At 43.5% G+C, this 20,523-nt stretch overlaps 1 protein-coding gene across 1 annotated transcript; it reads right to left on the bottom strand.

Moving 5' to 3' along the window:
• Positions 1 to 17,385: 17,385 nt before the first annotated feature.
• Positions 17,386 to 20,171, bottom strand: LOC109899157 (zinc finger protein 503). Its single transcript, XM_020494215.2, has 2 exons — positions 19,623 to 20,171; positions 17,386 to 19,001 (listed from the first exon to the last, which is right to left on the bottom strand). The coding sequence occupies exons 1-2, from the start codon at positions 19,875 to 19,877 to the stop codon at positions 17,559 to 17,561; spliced, it is 1,698 nt and encodes a 565-aa protein (XP_020349804.1). The 5' UTR covers positions 19,878 to 20,171; the 3' UTR covers positions 17,386 to 17,558.
• Positions 20,172 to 20,523: the final 352 nt, after the last annotated feature.

The raw sequence follows: 20,523 nt of genomic DNA, 5'->3' as shown, positions 1-20,523 counted from the left end.
TTGATTATATGAGATGCTTTTTACATGCACTGAAACCCCCAAAACTGTTTTCACATCACACTCTGAAAACCTCTACATGTTATTGAGTTCCACATCTTTATTTGCAGTGAAACTTCCCAAAAGACAATAAACCAACAACGAAACGTGACATCAGTGGTGCAACATGCACATACTCAAAACAATATCCCACAAAGCAGGTGGGAGCGGCAACGATTACCAGCTGCCTCTAATTGGAAGCCATGGTCAGGGCGTGACAGTACCACCCCCTCCCCCCCCCCCCACCCTCCCTCAAAAGGTGCCGACTCCGGCTGCAAAACCTGAAACCAAATGGGGAGGGTAGGGGGGGTGACTAGTGTCGGTGGCGGCTCCGGTGCGGGTCATAGCCCCAGCCCACAGATCCGGCCATCAAATCAAATCAAATCAAATTTATTTATATAGCCCTTCGTACATCAGCTGAAATCTCAAAGTGCTGTACAGAAACCCAGCCTAAAACCCCAAACAGCAAGCAATGCAGGTGTAGAAGCACGGTGGCTAGGAAAAACTCCCTAGAAAGGCCAATACCTAGGAAGAAACCTAGAGAGGAACCAGGCTATGTGGGGTGGCCAGTCCTCTTCTGGCTGTGCCATGGAGCTGGGTTGGATACTGTGCCTGGACTGGGCACTGGTGCAGAGGAAGAATCCAGCCCTGTAGCGGGACTGGACACAGTGCCTGGACTGGGCATTGGCGCAGAGGAAGGCTCCTGCCATGGAGCGGGACTGGACGCCGTGCCTGGCCTGGGCATCGGCACAGAGGAAGACTCCTGCCATGGAGGGGGACTGGAAACTGTGCCCAGACCGGGCATCGGCGCAGAGGAAGGCTCCTCCCATGGAGCGGGTCTGGACACCGGCGCAGAGGAAGACTCCTGCCATGGAGCGGGACTGGATGCCGCTCCTGGACTGGGCACCGGCGCTGAGGAAGGCTCCTGCCATGGAGGGAGACTGGAAACCGCGCCCAGACCGGGCATCGGCACAGAGGAAGGCTCCTGCCAGGGAGCGGGACTGGGCAGCGTGCCTGGACTGAACCCATGCCTGGACTGGGCATCGGCGCAGAGGAAGGCTCCTGCTATGGAGCGGGACTGGACACCGTTCCTGGACTGGGCATAGGCGCAGAGGAAGGCTCCTGCTATGGAGCGTGACTGGACGCCGTGCCTGGACTGGGCATCGGCGCAGAGGAAGGCTCCTGCTATGGAGCGGGACTGGACACCGTGCCTGGACTGGGCATCGGCGCAGAGGAAGGCTCCTGCTATGGAGCGGGACTGGACGGCCCACCTGGACTGGGCACCGGCGCAGAAGAAGGCTCCTGCCATGGAGCGGGACTGGGGAGGCGCACTGGAGGCCTGGTGCGTGGAGTCGGCACAGGTGGCACCGGACTGGTAACACGCACTTCAGGGCGAGTGCGGGGAGCCGGCACAGGACGTACTGGACTGGGAACACGCACTTCAGGGCGAGTGCGGGGAGCCGGCACAGGACGTACCGGACTGGGAAGGCGCACTGGAGGCCAGATGCGTGAAGCCGGCACAGACTTCACCAAACAGCTGACAGGCTCTTCAGGTCGAATGTTGAGCAGAACACACTTGACCAACATCTCTCTCCTCTCTCTCTCCCCAACTTCTCCATCGCCTCCCTGACGGTCTCTGGCTCTTCCCTCTGCTCAGCCACTCAGCTCCATGTGCCCCTCCCTCAAAAGTTTCATGGGATTTCTATGGCAGCGGACTGAAGACACTCTCTTCATGGCGAGTGCGAGGACCCGGCACAGGACATTCTGGGCTGGGGAGGCGCACTGGTGGCCTGGTGCGTGGAGCTGGCACAGATGGTACCGGGCTGAGAAGGCGCTCTTCAGCGCGCCTGCGCTGTAACATACTCCTCGCCAAAACCTCTCTCCGGTACCCGTCGTTGAACTCCTCCAGAGTTTGCCATTCGGACTCTGGCACTCCCCGCTGCTCAGTCGAACACCCCATGTGCCCCCCCCCCCAAAAAAAATATTGGGGTTTCTGTTGCCGCGGCCCCCGGTGTCGTCACTGTCCTTCCTGATCTTTACGCGACTCCCGCCAAGGAAGGGTCTCGCATCCTCTCCTGATCTCCTCCCAGGTCCAACTCACCTTCTCCTCCATGGCACGCTGATTGGTCCTTGCTTGGGATATTCTGTCATGGTCGTGTGGAAAGAAGGACCAAGGTGCAGCGTGTTGAGTTCCACATCTTTATTTGCAGTGAAAATTCCCCCAAAACAATAAACCAACAACGAAACGTGACATCAGTGGTGCAACATGCACATACTCAAAACAATATCCCACAAAGCAGGTGGGAGAAAGGGCTTCCTAAATATGATCCCCAATTAGAGGCCTCTAATTGGGAACCGTACAAACCAGCCACATAGAAAATAAATGACTAGAACACCCTCCTAGTCACTACAGGTCGTTTTAAAAATGGAACCTTTATTTAACTAGGCAAGCCAGTTAAGAACAAATTCTTATTTACATTGACAGCCAAACCTGGATGACACTGGGCCAATTGTGCCCAGCCCTATGGGACTCCCAATTACTTACATTGGGTTTACATTGAAACAGCCTCCAAACACCAAATCTCATCTTAGGTACACTACTTTTCATGGTTTCATTCCACAGTCATGGTGTTTTGTGTCTTTCTATTTTTACAGTGTAGTATATTAAGTGATATAAGTGAATTCGGTGGTATAAGTGAATTCTTGTGTCTCAAAATCATGTCTTTATAAAATATGTGAAGATTTACTGAGAAGATAAACAAAACATGGCCTCTGATCTAGTCTCACAGATACGGTGGCTCTAAAAACCAGCAAGTCATCCAGTCAGCCTTGGGTTGGGGTTGTGATCTCTGCTGGTTTCGCAACATCTGTTCAGGAACATACCCTGTTAATATATTAGCTGTGACTTGCACTGTGAGAGCCGGGCAGGTGTTTTCAGCTGAAGCCAGGAAACATCAAAGGCAGATTGGGCTCTAAACCTTCCAGTTCATGCAATTGAATTAAAATGTATGAGTCACCAGCAGCTTTCCCTGATAATAAAACACACATAATGTCTGTTGTCGGTCTGGCTGCATGAGGTGCAGGTGGGGAGGGATATATCATATGATGTGCCCCAAATGGCACCCTATTACCTACATAGTGCACTTCTTTTGACCAGAGACCTATCGGCTTGAAGGGAATCTGGTGCCATTTGCTTAGTGGTGTAGTTGCAAACATGCTGGAAATGTAATTGATTGCAGATGGGGGAGATAATAAATGAAATAGCTTGTCATATAATATCTTGATGAAAAACCTGCAGTATAGAAGATAGAATACACACTTGTAAATCAAATCAAATCAAATTGTATTTGTCACATGTAGAAAAAAAGGGTTAAGTAAAAAATAGAAAATGGAAAAGAAAAGTAACAAATAATTCAAGAGCAGCAGTAAAATAACAAGCAAGGCTATATACAGGTGATACCGGTACAGAGTCAATGTGTGTGGGGCACCGGTTAGTTGAGGTAATTGAGGTAATATTCACATGTAGGTAGAGTTAAAGTGACTATGCATGGATTATAAACAGAGAGTAGCAGCAGCGTAAAGAGTGGACTGGGTAGCCATTTGATTAGCTGTTTAGGAGTCTATTGGCTTGGGGTAGAAGCCATTTAGGAGCCTCTTAGACCTAGACTTGGCTCTCCGGTACCGCTTGCCGTGCGGTAGAAGAGAGAACAGTCTATGACTAGGGTGGCTGGAGTCTTTGACAATGTTTAGGGCCTTCCTCTGATACCGCCTGATATAGAGGTCCTGTATGGCAGGAAGCTTGGCCACGTTGATGTACAGGCCGTACGTACTACCCTCTGTAGTTCCTTGCGGTCGGAGGCCGAACAGTTGCCGCAACAAGTCAGGATGCTTTCGATGATGTCGCTGTTGAACCTTTTGAGGATATATTCTGTCTCCTGAGGGGACAATCATATTGGACAAGGGGGATTTGTGAATATTGGGATATTGGAAGAGTTATAAAACTGCTACAAAAAAAGCTGTCAAAAGCTCAAACTTACTTATGTGGCTGGTAAAAACAAAGTCACTCACACACACACACACACACACACACACACATATATATATATATATATATATATATATATATATATATATATATATATATACATCTCAGCCTCTGGGTATTTAACCAGGGCAGTAGTATTCCCACTCAGGCCACATTCAGGGATACTCCACACTGAGCCATAGCCAGCCAACCACTCCCTTCAGCTCCACCACTGGACTTACTTTACATTTTTCTTCTCTCTTTTGTGTCTCGTTCTTTCCCATGTGAGCCCAGACAGCTTTATGTTATAATATGCAGCAATCTGTCTTTATAATATCCAGCAATCTGTCTTTAAAAGCCATCTGGTTTTAATTTCCTGCAAAGTACAAGATGGTGGGAGTGAGAGAGAGAGAAAGAGAGAAAGAGGGAGAGAGAGGTTTTTAAAACGAGCATAGTTTGAACTTGAGGGTGAATGTAGTCAGTAGGGACTCTGTCACTCACATTATTTCATGTTAATGACTCAGGGAAGGCAGTCTGTAAGCAGCCAATGATTTATGGACGTCCAGTGAACTCTAGCAGGCAAAAGCCAAACCCAGAGTTCAGAACTGTCACAGGGACAACAGCAGGACCCTTTTGTTTTGGCTGGCTGCAGACCAGACCTGGTGGGTTCAAATACAATTAGAAATAATGTCCAATACTTTAACTGGATTTGATTGAGCTTACCTGGCATAATGGAACCAATAAGAATAATTGCAAGAGGATAAACCCTGCCCATCTGGCACTTTGGGCAAGCTCCCACAATTGCTCAAAGTATATAAAAAAATTCAAGTAGAATGTGAACCCAGGTCTGCTGCATACTTTCATGGCAAAGTATTTCGCACGGTAATTAGCTCCGTCCTAATTTAGTCTGCAGTCCCAGAGGGTTAGGAAAGTCATTCATCATCCTCACTACCTCTAATTATTCAGCTTCAGTTTCAGGTAGAGATGTTGTAATAGTCTAGTCAGTCACTGGCTCGGTCGACTTGCATGGCTGGCCGCTTGGTGTATTTTCCTTTTCCAATGAGTTGAAGTGGAGATACGTTCTTGGCTTGGGAGTCTGCTATTTGTCCCCGGCACTTGTCATATTTCACATACCTTTTTACAAGTGTTTAGGCTAAGTAGGGAAATGTCATTTCACATTACTCATTAGTGTAACTAAAGAGTTGGGAGTGAATGTAGTGTTGAAAAGGTCAGATTGCAGCTTGCAGTTTGGGAGGTCAAAATCAAATCAAATCAAATCAAATTTTATTTGTCACATACACATGGTTAGCAGATGTTAATGCGAGTGTAGCGAAATGCTTGTGCTTCTAGTTCCGACAATGCAGTAATAACGAACAAGTAATCTAACTAACAATTCCAAAAAAACTACTGTCTTATACACAGTGTAAGGGGATAAGGAATATGTACATAAGGATATATGAATGAGTTATGGTACAAAGCAGCATAGGCAAGATACAGTAGATGATATCGAGTACAGTATAACATATGAGATGAGTATGTAAACAAAGTGGCATAGTTAAAGTGGCTAGTGATACATGTATTACATAAGGATGCAGTCGATGATATAGAGTACAGTATATACATATGCATATGAGATGAATAATGTAGGGTAAGTAACATTATATAAGGTAGCATTGTTTAAAGTGGCTAGTGATATATTTACATAATTTCCCATCAATTCCCATTATTAAAGTGGCTAGAGTTGAGTCAGTGTCATTGACAGTGTGTTGGCAGCAGCCACTCAATGTTAGTGGTGGCTGTTTAACAGTCTGATGGCCTTGAGATAGAAGCTGTTTTTCAGTCTCTCGGTCCCAGCTTTGATGCACCTGTACTGACCTCGCCTTCTGGATGACAGCGGGGTGAACAGGCAGTGGCTCGGGTGGTTGATGTCCTTGATGATCTTTATGGCCTTCCTGTAGCATCGGGTGGTGTAGGTGTCCTGGAGGGCAGGTAGTTTGCCCCCGGTGATGCGTTGTGCAGACCTCACTACCCTCTGGATAGCCTTACGGTTGAGGGCGGTGCAGTTGCCATACCAGGCGGTGATACACCCCGCCAGGATGCTCTCGATTGTGCATCTGTAGAAGTTTGTGAGTGCTTTTGGTGACAAGCCGAATTTCTTCAGCCTCCTGAGGTTGAAGAGGCGCTGCTGCGCCTTCTTCACGATGCTGTCTGTGTGAGTGGACCAATTCAGTTTGTCTGTGATGTGTATGCCAAGGAACTTAAAACTTGCTACCCTCTCCACTACTGTTCCATCGATGTGGATAGGGGGGTGTTCCCTCTGCTGTTTCCTGAAGTCCACAATCATCTCCTTAGTTTTGTTGACGTTGAGTGTGAGGTTATTTTCCTGACACCACACTCCGAGGGCCCTCACCTCCTCCCTGTAGGCCGTCTCGTCGTTGTTGGTAATCAAGCCTACCACTGTTGTGTCGTCCGCAAACTTGATGATTGAGTTGGTTCCGTTTGGTTCAACTGGCCCTGGAAATTAAGAGCACTTGATTCTAAAAACAAAAGCAGAGAAACAAAATAAAGCAAGATAATCTAGTTAAACAGTTGTTGTTTTTAAGGAAGGCATATTTGTATCAGATTTCGGGCCACAACAAAACAAGCTAAGTTGTGTATTAACAAGCTATTAGTGTTGAGGTCACGAGCAAAAATTCATTCAAGAACCAGAGTATTTTACATCCTATTTTAGAAAAACAAAATACATCAGGTGAATGATAATGGCTAGTAGAAGACATTTTAAAATTCATATATTTGGCACACAGTTTCATTATTTTGACCTCCCCAGAGTTCATTGGAAGAGGAAGTGTAAACTCTAACACAGCCTATTATCTAGAAAGGTATCTTGGTGTTAATTTGAAGCTAGTTTCGTATGGAGCTGAGAGACAATTTTGCCATTTTAAAGCTAATTTCCTGCAATTCTATGCATTTTGCCATGACTAATGCTGTGTTCCTCTGCTCAAACATTAGAACAAAATCCATCAGCATTTGCCCTGACTGTCTAGATTTTATTTTATTTTTAGTTCTTAAAGATGGTATTATAAAATTATATATATATAGTCCAATATTTTTTCTGCATCCTTTCTATCTGGTTTTGGTAACTTAAGTTGACACTGAAACAGTTTTTCCATCCCGCCTATTAATTTTCTATACAGAAAAAAACATGTAATTTGCTGCAATATCCTCCATATTAAAGGGATAGTTTGAGATTTTGTCAATTAAGCCCGTTTTTTACTTCCTCAGAGTCGGATGAACAGGAACAGCGAGCATGCTAACGGTTTCTGTCAGGGGAGAAGGACCGCCCCTTCTTATTGAAGCCATGGAGGTTCAAAGCCGACCTCGGTACTGCAAGCATTGTTTGCAGAGAACAGGATAGTGAATGGAAAAATTGCAATCTACTGTATGTGTAAAGAATCTATATATTTTTAGAGACAATCATGGTACCAATAATGGCTTCTAATACACCAGATGTATGTCCTTGAAACTATTATTTAAAAATTGCACACAGAAGTTATAAGGATAATTTAGTTGCTAATGGCAGCCTGAAGTACCCCAGTCGGCCTTGAACTTGACTTACTTAATGAGAGGGGGCAGCACTGAACTAGCCTGCATTGTCACTTCCTGGAGTAGCTCAAACTTACAAGTATGGATAACTGCGTATGTTTAATGTGTCTGAAAGTGGGCGTTGCAACATAAGTGGGAAGATTAACATAAGTGGGTGTATGGGAACATAACAGTTAATTGGGCAGATTGGTTGCCACTCAAGACCGTTTTGTGTGGCTGCTTGCTTGTAGCATTTTAGCTAAGCTGTTTAGTCAAGTTAGGATAATTAACATGGGAGGATAGGAGAATTAACGTGGCAGGTTGGAAAATTAAGGTGGCAGGCAGCAAACAGCCATGCAAAACAATCTTGAGTGGCAACCAATCTTCCCAATTAGCTGTTAGGTTTCCATACACCCACTTATGTTGATCCTCCCACTTATTTGCCAACACCCACTTTCAGACACACTCTGTGTATGCAGTTACCCATTACTCCAAACTGTGCATGATATGTCTCCATGAGATGCTATACAAACTTGTGACACCCTGTAACGCCTTGTGACACCCTGTGAGACCTCGTAAGACCTTGTGACACCCTGTGTGACCTCGTAAGATCTTGTGACACCCTGTAAATCCTCGTAAGACCATGTGACACCCTGTAAATCCTCGTAAGACCTTGTGACACCCTGTGTGACCTTGTAAGACCTTTTGGCACCCTATGAGAACTCATAAGACCCTATGACACCCTGTGAGACCTCATAAGACCTTGAAAGACCTTGGTAGAATAGTATTAAAGCCGATGGCATATTTTATGTTGAACCATGCCCTTCTGTGAGTCAGTAAGTTGGCGCCACTGGAATATATAGCTTCCAAATGCCTGAAGGGCATCATTAATGCACATATGTGTGCAGGCTGCAGCATTTTAAACACACGCTGGATAGAAAATTCATTTTTTTGTGGTTGACAAAGTTCTGCTTGTTAGCCTACTGAAGAGGATCATTACTACACCACTTTACTTAGAGCCTGCAGGGACATGTATAATGCTTTATAACTACTTAGAGCCTGCAGGGTCATGTATAGTGCTTTATAATTACTTAGAGCCTACAGGGACATGTATAATGCTTTATAATTACTTAGAGCCTGCAGGGACATGTATAATGCTTTATAATTACTTAGAGCCTGCAGGGTCATGTATAATGCTTTATAATTACTTAGAGCCTGCAGGGCCATGTATAATGCTTTATAACTTCTATTAGCATGTGTTCGAGCCTTCTATTTTAACACATATATATATATATATATCAGCAGAGTTTCCACAATACATAGAGAGAGAGACGTTAATGGGAGTATCCAAGGGGACTAATTGTCAAGGTTATGTCTGGGAAGATGATTGATATCGGGCCAGGCTGTTTTTGTCAGCCTGTCAGGTGGCTGGAATGTTTAATGTTCTCATTATTGGTTGCTCTGTTGTGTATATTTCTCTGTCAGCGCCGTGTGGACCCATCTGAACTGCCAAGGCACTTCAAAGGCCTGCAGGTCATCCGTCTTCTTCCTGACGCCTGCAATGTTCAGTCTCAGCTGAGTGCCAGTGATTTGTTATGACTCCAGAGCCGCAGCTGACAGACAGGACAGTTCTCCTATATAAAAAAAGCACTGGAGTCATTTCCCTTTTGTCGTGCAGTGCGGTGGGTGAAAACATCACTGTGGATACATCCCCGGCGTAATGGGTGACAACTGACACAATAGGCTGACACCTGACAGTTGTGTTGTCTTACTAATTTTATGGAGACTGACTGAATGACTTGAGATGTTCTTATTTTTTTTACTCACTCCCTTGTGACACTCAGTGTAGACTTTGGTTATGGTGTCACGTGTGTCCGAAATGGCACCCTATACTCTGTAGTGCATTCGTTTTGACGAGGGCTCATAGCCCTATTCCCTATATGCCTTGGTCAAAGGTAGTGCACTATACAGGGAATAGGGTGACAAAACCATATACAGGTCACCAACTGTTCCAGGGTGCCAGGGGATGTTTGTCGGTGAAGAAGGATCACTATGCTCAGACAAATGTACATGACATATTCATTGACAAAGACCTGAGTAAAGGAGAGAGAGAGAGAGAGAGAGAGAGAGAGAGAGAGAGAGAGAGAGAGATGTTATTTCCTCTTGAAGATAAATTATGTGCTGTGTGGTGCAGATGGACATTTCTGAAAGCTGAAAAAGATTAGTGAAACACTGGTCCTTAGACCTAATCACAAGCTGTAGATTATTCTGTCCATTGACCCAGATGGTAAGGCTTGATTCTGCAGCTCCTCCTGTATATAATCATGTGGGTGCTTATATTTTTGCTGTTTCTCACATGAACAAGTTTGTATCCATTTTTTCATATCCCAACTCCCCCTGAGACACCCTCAGAGAGTGTGGATTCGAACTAGCGCCCTTTCCGTTACTAATGCGCTAACCGCTAACTGCTGCTGCCCCAGATAATAATGTATACCAGTCTGTCATATTTTACTTAGGTAAGTGAGATGTCCATCACCCATAATGGTCTTCCAGCTGGCATAATGCATGTTGTACCACTCGAATGACCTTGCAACATTTTTCATCCTCTACATTAATGTGGAACATTTTAGTTTCCTACTGTTTCCATCATTGTCAATGCATGGCAAAACAATATTTTCACCTGGCAGGAAAGTAAAAAGTACAAACTTGCACAAACGTCCACAGCTAATTTCTTCCCATAGGTCAAGGCTGTATTTCAGGCACTAAAGCCATCACTTTGGGCTAGGCACAACAAGTTCGATAGCGACTTGATTAAGCTAGCCCGTCAACATGACTGCAAACATGTATGTTAGTTATAATTATAGGATGGAGGTAGGTGATAAAGTGTGGAAGAATGTAATTTGTCTGTTATGATTGAAATTAAACTAGGTGATTCAAAATTCCAAAGGCACTCAAACATCTGAGCTATCTTTGTTGGAAGATTGAACCTTCACCCCAGTCTGAGGCCCTGAGCGCTCTGGAGCAGGTTTTCATCAAGGATCTCTCTGTACTTTGCTTCGTTCATCTTTGCCTCGATCCTGACTAGTCTCCCAGTCCCTGCCACTGAAAAACATCCCCACAGCATGATGCTTCCACCAGCATGCTTCACACTAGGGATGGTGCCAGGTTTCCTCCAGACGTGACGCTTGACATTCAGACCAAAGTGTTCAATCTTGGTTTCACCACAGCTAATCTTGTTTCTCAGGGTCTGAGAGTCTTTTGGTGCCTTTTGTAAAACTCCATTTGGGCTGTCATGTGCCTTTTACTGAGGAGTGGCTTCCGTCTGGCCAACTTTACCATAAAGGCCTGATTGAAGCCTGAAGTGCTTCAGCAATGCTTGTCCTTCTAGAAGGTTCTCCCATTTCCACAGAGGAACTCTAGAGCTCTGTCAGAGTGACCATCGGGTCCTTGGTCACCTCCCTGACCAAGGCCCTTCTACCCCAATTTCTCAGTTTGGCTGGGCGGACAGCTCTAGGAAGAGTCTTGGTGGTTCCAAACTTCTTCCATTTAAGAATGATGGAGGCCACTGTGTTCTTGTGGACCTTCAATGCTGCAGAAATGTTTTGGTACCCTTCCCCAGATCTGTGCCTTGACACAATCCTGTCTCGGAGCTCTTCGGACAATTCCTTCGACCTCATGACAATACGTTGCACCTCATAGCAGGGGCTGAATACTTATGTAAATAAGGTATTTTAGTTTTTTATATTTTATAAATTTGCAAAGATTTCTAAAAACCTGTTTCGCTGTTATTATGGGGTATTGTGTGTAGATTGCTGAGGATGTTTTTTTTGTTATCCATTTTAGAATAAGGCTGTAATAAAACAAAATGTCGAAAAAGTCAAGGGGTCTGAATACTTTCCAAAGGCACTGTAACTATGTTTAAAAGTACTGGAAACTCTTTTAAAAAAGCAGAAGAACACATGCCTGCCAGGCCAGTATCTCAGAAACACCCTACATGAATATGCCAAGCCTAATTTTAAATCAACAGTGAGGTAGGAACTTTGGCTGCAGTTTCCAAACCCGAGATCACGAACAGTGCAGGAGCACAATGCCAGTATGTCATATATTTAAATACTGTTAAATTACAGCCTGTTTACAGTTCCTGAAAAGACCATTCATCTTACTCAACGTTGGTCTGCTTCTTACACATTTGTCAGTAAGAGCTTCCACATGCCAAGGTTTCTGCAGGCGGGAGGGAGGAAAGAGTCCAGGTTATCAGGAAAGATTTTCATAGCGTGTCTTCACTCAGTCTGCAGTTAATTAGTGGGCCTCTACACAATAAGGCCATAAGTCATTAATCATGGCCCTAGCACCAGTCAGCTCGCTGAGACCTGGGAGATGTCCCAAATGGCCCCCTTATTTCCTATATAGTGCACTACATTTGGGCTCATAGGGCTCTGGTCAAAAGCAGTGGACTATGTACGAAATAGGGTGCCATTTGGAACGCAACCCCAAGACATGGGGAGGGAGACAAAAGTTAGCTGTCTCTAGACCCCAAAAACAGAAATCTTGAGCTGGAAGCAAGTTCCACTGCTTTTTAAAATTGTTCCCTACTAATCACGGACTGATTTAAATGTAGGACACCAGGTGGGTGGCATTAATTATCAGGTAGAACAGAAAAACAGTAGGCTCCGGACCTTGTAGGCTAAGTGTTGAATACCCCTGCTCTATACCCTATGATCGTCGGTCTTCAATTGATATGGGTCCTGGTTGCATGACTGGGCTGCCAGTAGACTGAGTATAAATTAGTGGGCCATGTTGAGTGTTGACAGACAAGGGTCCACTGTTCCACTCACTGTTGTGCTTTCCTTTTAGGGTTTCTGTGTTGACAGATTTTCTTCTGCAAGGGAAATATTCTACTTTGTGCTTTACTTAAGCCAAAACACACACACACACACTGCCTTATTCAGTACCGAATGATGTGTACAGTATTATCTTGAAGGTAGTCAGCGAAATTATGTTGCATGAGTAGCACAGCAGATTTTGTGATGAGCAAGATACAGGACTTCGCTCTCACACGGTATCTGCACATGTGCACTTGTTCACTTCACACTTTTACAACAGGACCAAAAACAGCAACGAAGTTTACCCTTGTGTGCCAACGCTCTTAGTTGTTGAGGAAATTGACCCAACCACTATGCTATTTACTATGTGCATCTATGTCATATCGCTGACCTTTAATATATGATATGCTATGCATGTCAGATCAATCAACTGCATTGGATTTTGGCTGAATATACAGTACATGTCTCACTAAGAATAGAATAGAATAGAATAGAACCATTTTATTCTATAGAATTGAATATGAAGGGGACAGCAGCATGCCATTGATTCAGAGTGATCTGTTTGATGTAAAACACAGGTATAACTTCACTGTTTTCAGGTTGGCTAGAGTCCCAAATGACAACCTATTCCCTACGTAGTGCACTACTTTTAACCAGAGCCCTATGTGCCCTGGTCAAAAGTGCACTATATAGGGAATAGGGCACCATTTGGCACACAACTAATTTACTATGCCCTGTCAGAATCAGGAAGTGATAAAGGAGTGATTAATATGCCTCTTATTTGGAGAGCTAAAGTCATTCTCCAGCTAAAATAAACCAGCACTTCTCTCAAGATGATTGAATACACACTTCTTAGTGAGTTGATTGAACATGCAAAAGGTAATCTATTTCCTATGCCTTTGTAAACAGTGACCCAGCAAGCAGTGAAGTAGTGAGCAGTGAACAGCCATCTTTCCAGGACCATCTGTGTACATAACCATTGTGTAAGGTTTATCAAAGCAGGCCAGCCAAACCGCCGCTGAAGTTTAGGTAAAATCAGGGTTTCTCTTGATTAGGTAATTTATACAGAGGACTATAGGACTGTAAGAATGTCCCAAATGTCACCCTATTCACTATATAGTGCACTACTTTTGACCAGAGCCCTATGGGCCCTGGTCAAAGTAGTGCTTTATATAAAAAAATTGCAGGGTGCCATTTGAGACGCACACAATACAAAATCCCAAAAGTATATGTGCCAAGAAAATGTGTCCGGAGTCCAATAATGTTGTATTGGAAGTTTCAATTATTATTTTTATTAGACAGGTTACTTAAAGCATTTGTGGATAACAGCAGAATGTAGCTTTATACATGAATGATCCGATTAATGATCCGATGAATGATATCATGAATGATCCCATGAATGATATCATGAATGATCCCATGAATCTCACAGCAAGTACCCTATCCCCCCGTTTAAAAAACCCAACAACATAAAAAAAATCAGGTCTGTATTCTAAATGGCACCCTAGTCCCTTTATAGTGCACTATAAAAGGAATAGGGTGCCATTTGGGACGCATCCAGAATGAAATATTTTCATCAAACTGTTTAAGGTGTCACCAGAGCCTTTCAAACGGCATTACCTTAGTGGTGTTTATGACATCCCAATGCCTTCAACAATAACATCTAACAGACATTGACTACACGACACACCCACAACCACATGGTGTGCAGCTGTGCAGCACAAATGATGGGCATGCCCATAGCATACAGCCCGGCCTGGCCTGGCCCTTACATACACCATTCTTAATGTCAGCATTTGTCTGTGACCCGTCATGTTACACTGCTATGTTCTCTGGGCCAAAAGGCAAAACGGGCTAGAAATCTTCCTAGCATTGAAGTTCAAAGCAAAACAGGTGGTAGGTTGGACAGTGATTAAGCAAGGCAGGAAACCATCTAGTCTCTCATGTACAGGCTATATTTCACTTGAGAACATGTGGAAAACCAGATTCTGTCATTTCAGTGTGATTGTGAAGACCATGACCCAATGGTAGGTAGGATGGGATGTGAGAGAAAAGAGTGGAGGTCAGGAAAGGTCATTCAGTACACTATGGGGAAGACTATGGGAGAATCTCAACTGCAAACTCCTCGTGTCCTCTCTCCTTGCCTCCTTCTCAAAACCCATTGGAAGAGAAGGTCAGAGGAGAGAGACCTCTGGCTTTCTCATCCAATTGGTTTTAGTGAGGCAAGGAGAGACGACAAGAGCGGTATGCAATTGAGATTCCCCCAATGTATTGAGCAGAGATGTTCAGGGTTATCCCTGAGTCTCTGGACCAGACCTTTTACTTTGCTCAGGACAGATATATTATATATATAAATCTGTTTTTCTTTTGCACAGTTTATGTATATATGTTAATTTATGTATTTGTATATGTTTTTGCTCTTGGAACTGCTTCTCCAATCATACAGTTCAACCTCAAAACGTCACCAAAACCAGGAAGTCCCGAAAGCCAGGAAGTCCCCAAAACGTGAAAAGATACATGATCAACACGAGTGACATAATGTAAACATTTTTTTTTCCATATCACATTGATGTGCCAGTTGTATGAGGCCCCGCATATCGTCAGAACGGTCTGGTTGGGATGGTGAGTTGTGGGCTAGAAGCGTCATTAACATACACCATGGGAGAGAGCGATGGTAAAGAATGAATCTGTTGAAAAGATGCCGTCGATTTTATGAATATGACATGTGACTATTAATGATGTTGATTTTATCTCTTGGGAATAGTTGTGATTTACTTTGGGATGGGTAATGACATCGTTTGCTTGATTCTGTAGATGTGGTTAAGGAGATGATTAAATGTGTTAGGCCTTGCTTCATTTCATGCTATCTGCTTTACACACCGTCATTACTGCAATCATAAAAGCTGTAGAAATGTCCCACATTGGGTGACATCATAAATCATTGTCTAGCACAGCTGCCATTTATTTTACTTTGCCATTTCGTTCTTTCATAATACAATATGGTGTAATCCATTATCTCATAATTTGGCAATGTTTAAATGAAGGAATGCAGTGTTGCAAGAGATTTAATGTATGTGTTTATATTGACACACACACAATTATATATAACAGTTGTAATGTTCCCTGGTGCATCATACAAGTGGAAATAGGTGTACTGCCTTGTTGCCTGATGTGTGCGTGTGTATAGGCCTACTGTGCATAAAGAGGCTTCAGCATCCGAGCCGTCGGTTTCTTCAGGAGCAGGATGGAGAGGTTTTTGTTTTCTAGATTTTAGAATCATCAAACAAGTGGAACCTCTTCCCTCCCAGTGTGTTATGTAATAGGCTAAAAATCCTCTCAACCCAGTGTAGGCCTACTCTTGATGTGACTTATTGATGTGTATGATATGAGAATTATCAGGCAGCTATACAATATTTAATCCCGCTCATTTTGGATTATTATGTAATCTTGTGTGCCTCAGGTATTTAATCTGTGAAAGGATTGTATCGAAAATACTTGCGTATTTATGGGGTGGTCCATCTAATTTAAGATGTTGTATTCTCAATAATTTGATTGACGTTTTATTACTGTAGGTTAAAAATATAAAAGTGTGCTATCTTGACATACGGTATGGAGCAATGCAGCAACATATCTTCCACAACGCGTTTGGTTTTCTTTAGAACAAGCTGATGATATATAGACCTAACGTTTAAACGCAATACAATATAGCCAACCTATAGCATTTAAAGTAAATAAAAAATAGTTATGACTGCACGAGAAATTAGTTGATCTCGTCAGTGAAATAGTCAATATGCAGAGCAAGACGTAGGCTATTAAGCCCTATAACCTACACATGACTAAATATTTTACCCTGGCAAAAATTATAGGCCTAATTGTTTTATAGCAAATTGTATAGCTGTATCCCATAACCTCTTCTCCTTTATGATAAACTCTCTGCTCAGACAAATGGGGCTAATTGTATATGAGAACAAGACGCAAAACAATAATTAACGTTGTTTGGGTTGTCACTTTTTAGATTGAATGTTATTTCCCAATGTGCTGCTGATATTGCATGTTTTATAACTGCACAAGCGGATAACTTCCTTATTCTAATATAATCAGACTGACACCATCATTCGTTCGAAGGTAGGCAAAATATGATCTGTGAAAAACAGTGCTGAATTTGATAGTGGCGTGTTGAAATGAATATCAGAGTTGGATTATTACTGCCTAAATTACTCCAACGATAAATGACTATAATGCTAATCGGGTGGCAAAATACATCTGTGTCAGATGACAGTAGGCTGCAATTTGACTTAGCTATTTAAAAAGTTTAACAAATATATTTTGCAGTCTTAAAGGTATCGAAATGTGAATAAAATGCGATTAAAATGTTACCCAAGTGTATACGGAACATACTTCAAATGGAAATAGCCTACACAGATCTTAAATGCCATTCCACAAATTAAATGGCGTCGATTCTTTAACAGACAAATTATGCTCATGTCTTACATATTCAATTGTTTATCATTATAAGTAAAGTAATACTGTATGTCGAATTATTTATTCCATAAACAACCTACCAGATTCATAAGCCTTAATGTAGTTTGTCGAATTAATAATTAAATGTCTGAAGAAATAGCCCAATTTGCCATCAAAATTAACTAAACATGTCATTCTAAGGTTTAGGCCAAAGTTGAAAAGTTATTTGCGATGTGCGGTAGCCGGTAGACCTACATAGGCCTCCAGACTCCAAAATAGGCTACGGCTTTCCAATGAAAAATAGAACGAATAGGCTTTTTGTATGTAGGAAACATAAAACTCTCACAATGAGCAATTTAAAAACGACATACACACTGCCTTGTAATTTCAATGTAACATCTAAAATGGCACGATCCAATATAGCCTATATATTAATTGTAAAAAAGAATGCACCTTGAGCCTCTTACAAATTATATTATAATTATTTTTATTTTTGTCACGCTTGGAGCTATCGCAAATAAATACACTGAGCCCACGGATCCCGTCCTGCATGAAATACAACCAATATAAAAGTCATTTAGGCCTAAAATCTCCTTATAAATGTATAGTTATTATGTGTCTGTCTGTATCTTCTACTGGTATCCTAACGCCGATGCGGTGGTGAGTCTCTGTCCATACAAGGCATAGGGAGAATAATATGGACCGGTGGCAGCGGGCATCTGAACCGACGCGCCGGGGGGCAGGGGACTCTTTGAATAGGGGTGATAGCGCGTGCTCAATCCCAGAGGGTGATGTGGGCTCCTGAGGGTGAGCGTTCCAGGGCTGCCCGGGGCCGCATTTGGAGGCATGTGCATATGGCAAGCCATGGCGGCCGCGGCGGCGTTGGCTAGCGATGATGAACCCGGGTATCCTGATATCAACTTCTCCGTCCCCGCAAAAGCAGTGTGAGTCCTTAGGTGATTGAGGAGCTCTTCTGAGCAAGAAAACCGTTTGTCGCAAGGTCCGTTAGCCGATACCCAATTACAGACGTGTGGCAGAGGGTCATTTGGGAGCATAAAGCCATAGGGGTATAACGGGTGTCCAGCAAAGGATGGCGGCGAGGAATGCACGCTGTGCAAAGGGTGAGTTGGGTACATGAGAGGGTATCCTGACTTCAGAGCCGAGGACTCATGGCACTGCGAGGCACTGGAAGCACCGGATAAGTGGCTTGCGCAGTGGTAACTCAGGCAGTACGGGTCTCTACACAGGCTAGCAGACATTAGGGACGGAGGAGAAGCCCTGGACAAGGGGCTCCCAGTCTTATTACACTGAAGTTGGCTGGCAGCGGCAAACTGAGCACTAAGTAGTTGACTGCTAGATTTCGTCGGGTCTAAAGTCATTCCGTGAGGGAGAAAGTGTTGGGGATAGCCTGCGTATGCACCTGCTAAACTTCCAGGGTAGGACATGCCAGCAGGCGGTAGAGGGAAAACGGTGTGCCCAGGTTTATAGGGGGAGACTGGCGCTACGAGTCCACCTGAACCCAGAAGTTGAACAGATGATGCAGAGGAGACAGATGTGGGTGAGTCTGATGTGATAACCTTTGATCCAGAGGTGGTCTCCTGGTGTTGGTTAGCCTCACCGTTAATCCCAGATATCCGGCTGTGACTACCACTGCCACTTCCCTCCATTGTACTGTTTTTATTACTATCAGATTCCTTATTATTTTCCTCCTTGTCTCCCTGCTTACCCTCAGATGGCAGCGGAGACACAGAGTGGCAGGAGCTGGGGCTGCCTGTCCTGGGGGTAAACGGCTGGCAGGTGGCGCTAGGCACTCGGAAACTAGCTTTATCTCCACTCAGACTACCACTGCTGGACGAGGAGTCCTTGTTCTTCTCCGATGATTTGGAGTAGGGTTTGAAGCTAGATTTGTCTTCATTTCCAATGTCACTCATTTTTAGTGGTCCGGATTTGGTCTCTTTGTCACTAGATCCATTTGAGGTTACAGATGAGAGTTTGGAAGAGGACGGAGGGTCTGGTTTGCCGATTTGTGAGCAGGTCTGTGCCAAGAGAGCCAACGGACTTTTCTTGGCATCCAGCTGCAAAATAAGATAAAATAATATTTATTATTCAAGTTCACTGTAATGTTTTTTTTCATGGGGTGTTTCAAAACCAAGCAATATGTTCCTGTTTATACAGTGTATTATGTGCCCTTGGAGAACTGTTAATTACGCAGGAGTTTAACGCATTGCGTATAAGGTTATCATAGCCATATATCTGCACAGTCTTAGAAAAATAGGTTCTGGATAGAACCAGCAAGGGTTCTATGATTGCTTCATATATGGCACCCCATAAGGTTCTATATTGAACCGACATTTGTTCCATATAGAACCCTATATTGAACCCAAGGGTTCTATATGGAACCAATTTTGGTTCAGCGAAGAAGAACCCCTTGGGTTCTGATCAAAGGGTTAGAATCTTTAGGGGTGCCATATATGAAGCAATCAAAAATAACGCTCTTGGATTCTATCCAGAACCTTTTTTCTATAACTATATGATAATAAACGTACAACTCAAATTGCCTAATAGTACCGATATTTTAAAATCTGAAAACATAGACAGAAAAACATTCACTCAAAAGTAATAACTGATCAAAATCACACTTTTGCAATCCCTATTTTATCCCGTCCCCTGTAGCCTGTGGCCAGCGTAGTGCTTACCTCGATGGGACTGATAGGAGTTGATGGCAAAGGTTGAAGGTACTCCGGGTGCAAAATGTGTCCTCCCCGTGCTGTAAGCATTTTCAAAATCTTTATGGGTATACGATTAGCCTGCCGTAAAGGGTTTGAGGGAGAGACGAGGTGAAGAAATGGATTGTTTATTCTCGGTGCGCCCTTCTCCCCTGAATAACTGTTCTCCCACACCGGAATCGCGATACTATTTCTCAGGACAGAAAATGCGGGCGATGTGATCATGACCCAATTCTCATTGAGATGGAAGAAAAACAGCCTACATTTGTTCTTTAGGAATACAAATCTAATCAAAGTAAAATGTAATTCTATAGCACCACAGTTCGTAATAAAACCAATAAATAGATACACTTTTATAATCCTTATTAGAGGCGGAGAAGATCAGAACATATCCCGTTCATATCGCAGCAGGAGTGAATGTGTGGCTCGGATGCTTCCTTCCTCAGTGTCGCTGTGTGTGAGTGTGGCAGTGGCAGTAGCACGTCTGTGCGCTTGCTCTCTCTACGTCGGAAGTAGCCTATGCTCTCCTCCCTTCAACAGCATCTGAATTAGTCTCGAGATTAAAGCCTTTGCCGCCTTCCAATCAAATGAGCCCCTGAAGTGATTGGGAGGGTCAATGGAATGTGACGTCACCTCAAATGGGTTTACTGTATTATTTTGCCAACTCCATGGGGCTTATTTTATTGTTGTATTTATTTGTTGCGTTCGCACATTTACATGTAGGGAGTGTATGGGAGGACTATTATGGGTGGGATAGACTGTTTTCAAAGGATATCCTAGGAATGACTTAAACCATGGACATATGAGTCTGTACGTTTTATGGCAAGTTGTGTTGTAAACATGTTATGCATGTAGAATAGATGTAATGTTA

The sequence above is a fragment of the Oncorhynchus kisutch genome, linkage group LG11 (assembly GCF_002021735.2).
Source record: "Oncorhynchus kisutch isolate 150728-3 linkage group LG11, Okis_V2, whole genome shotgun sequence".
NCBI lineage: Eukaryota > Metazoa > Chordata > Actinopteri > Salmoniformes > Salmonidae > Oncorhynchus > Oncorhynchus kisutch.
Note: the sequence above shows the minus strand (reverse complement) of the source record. Positions and strands in the feature narration are given on the sequence as shown.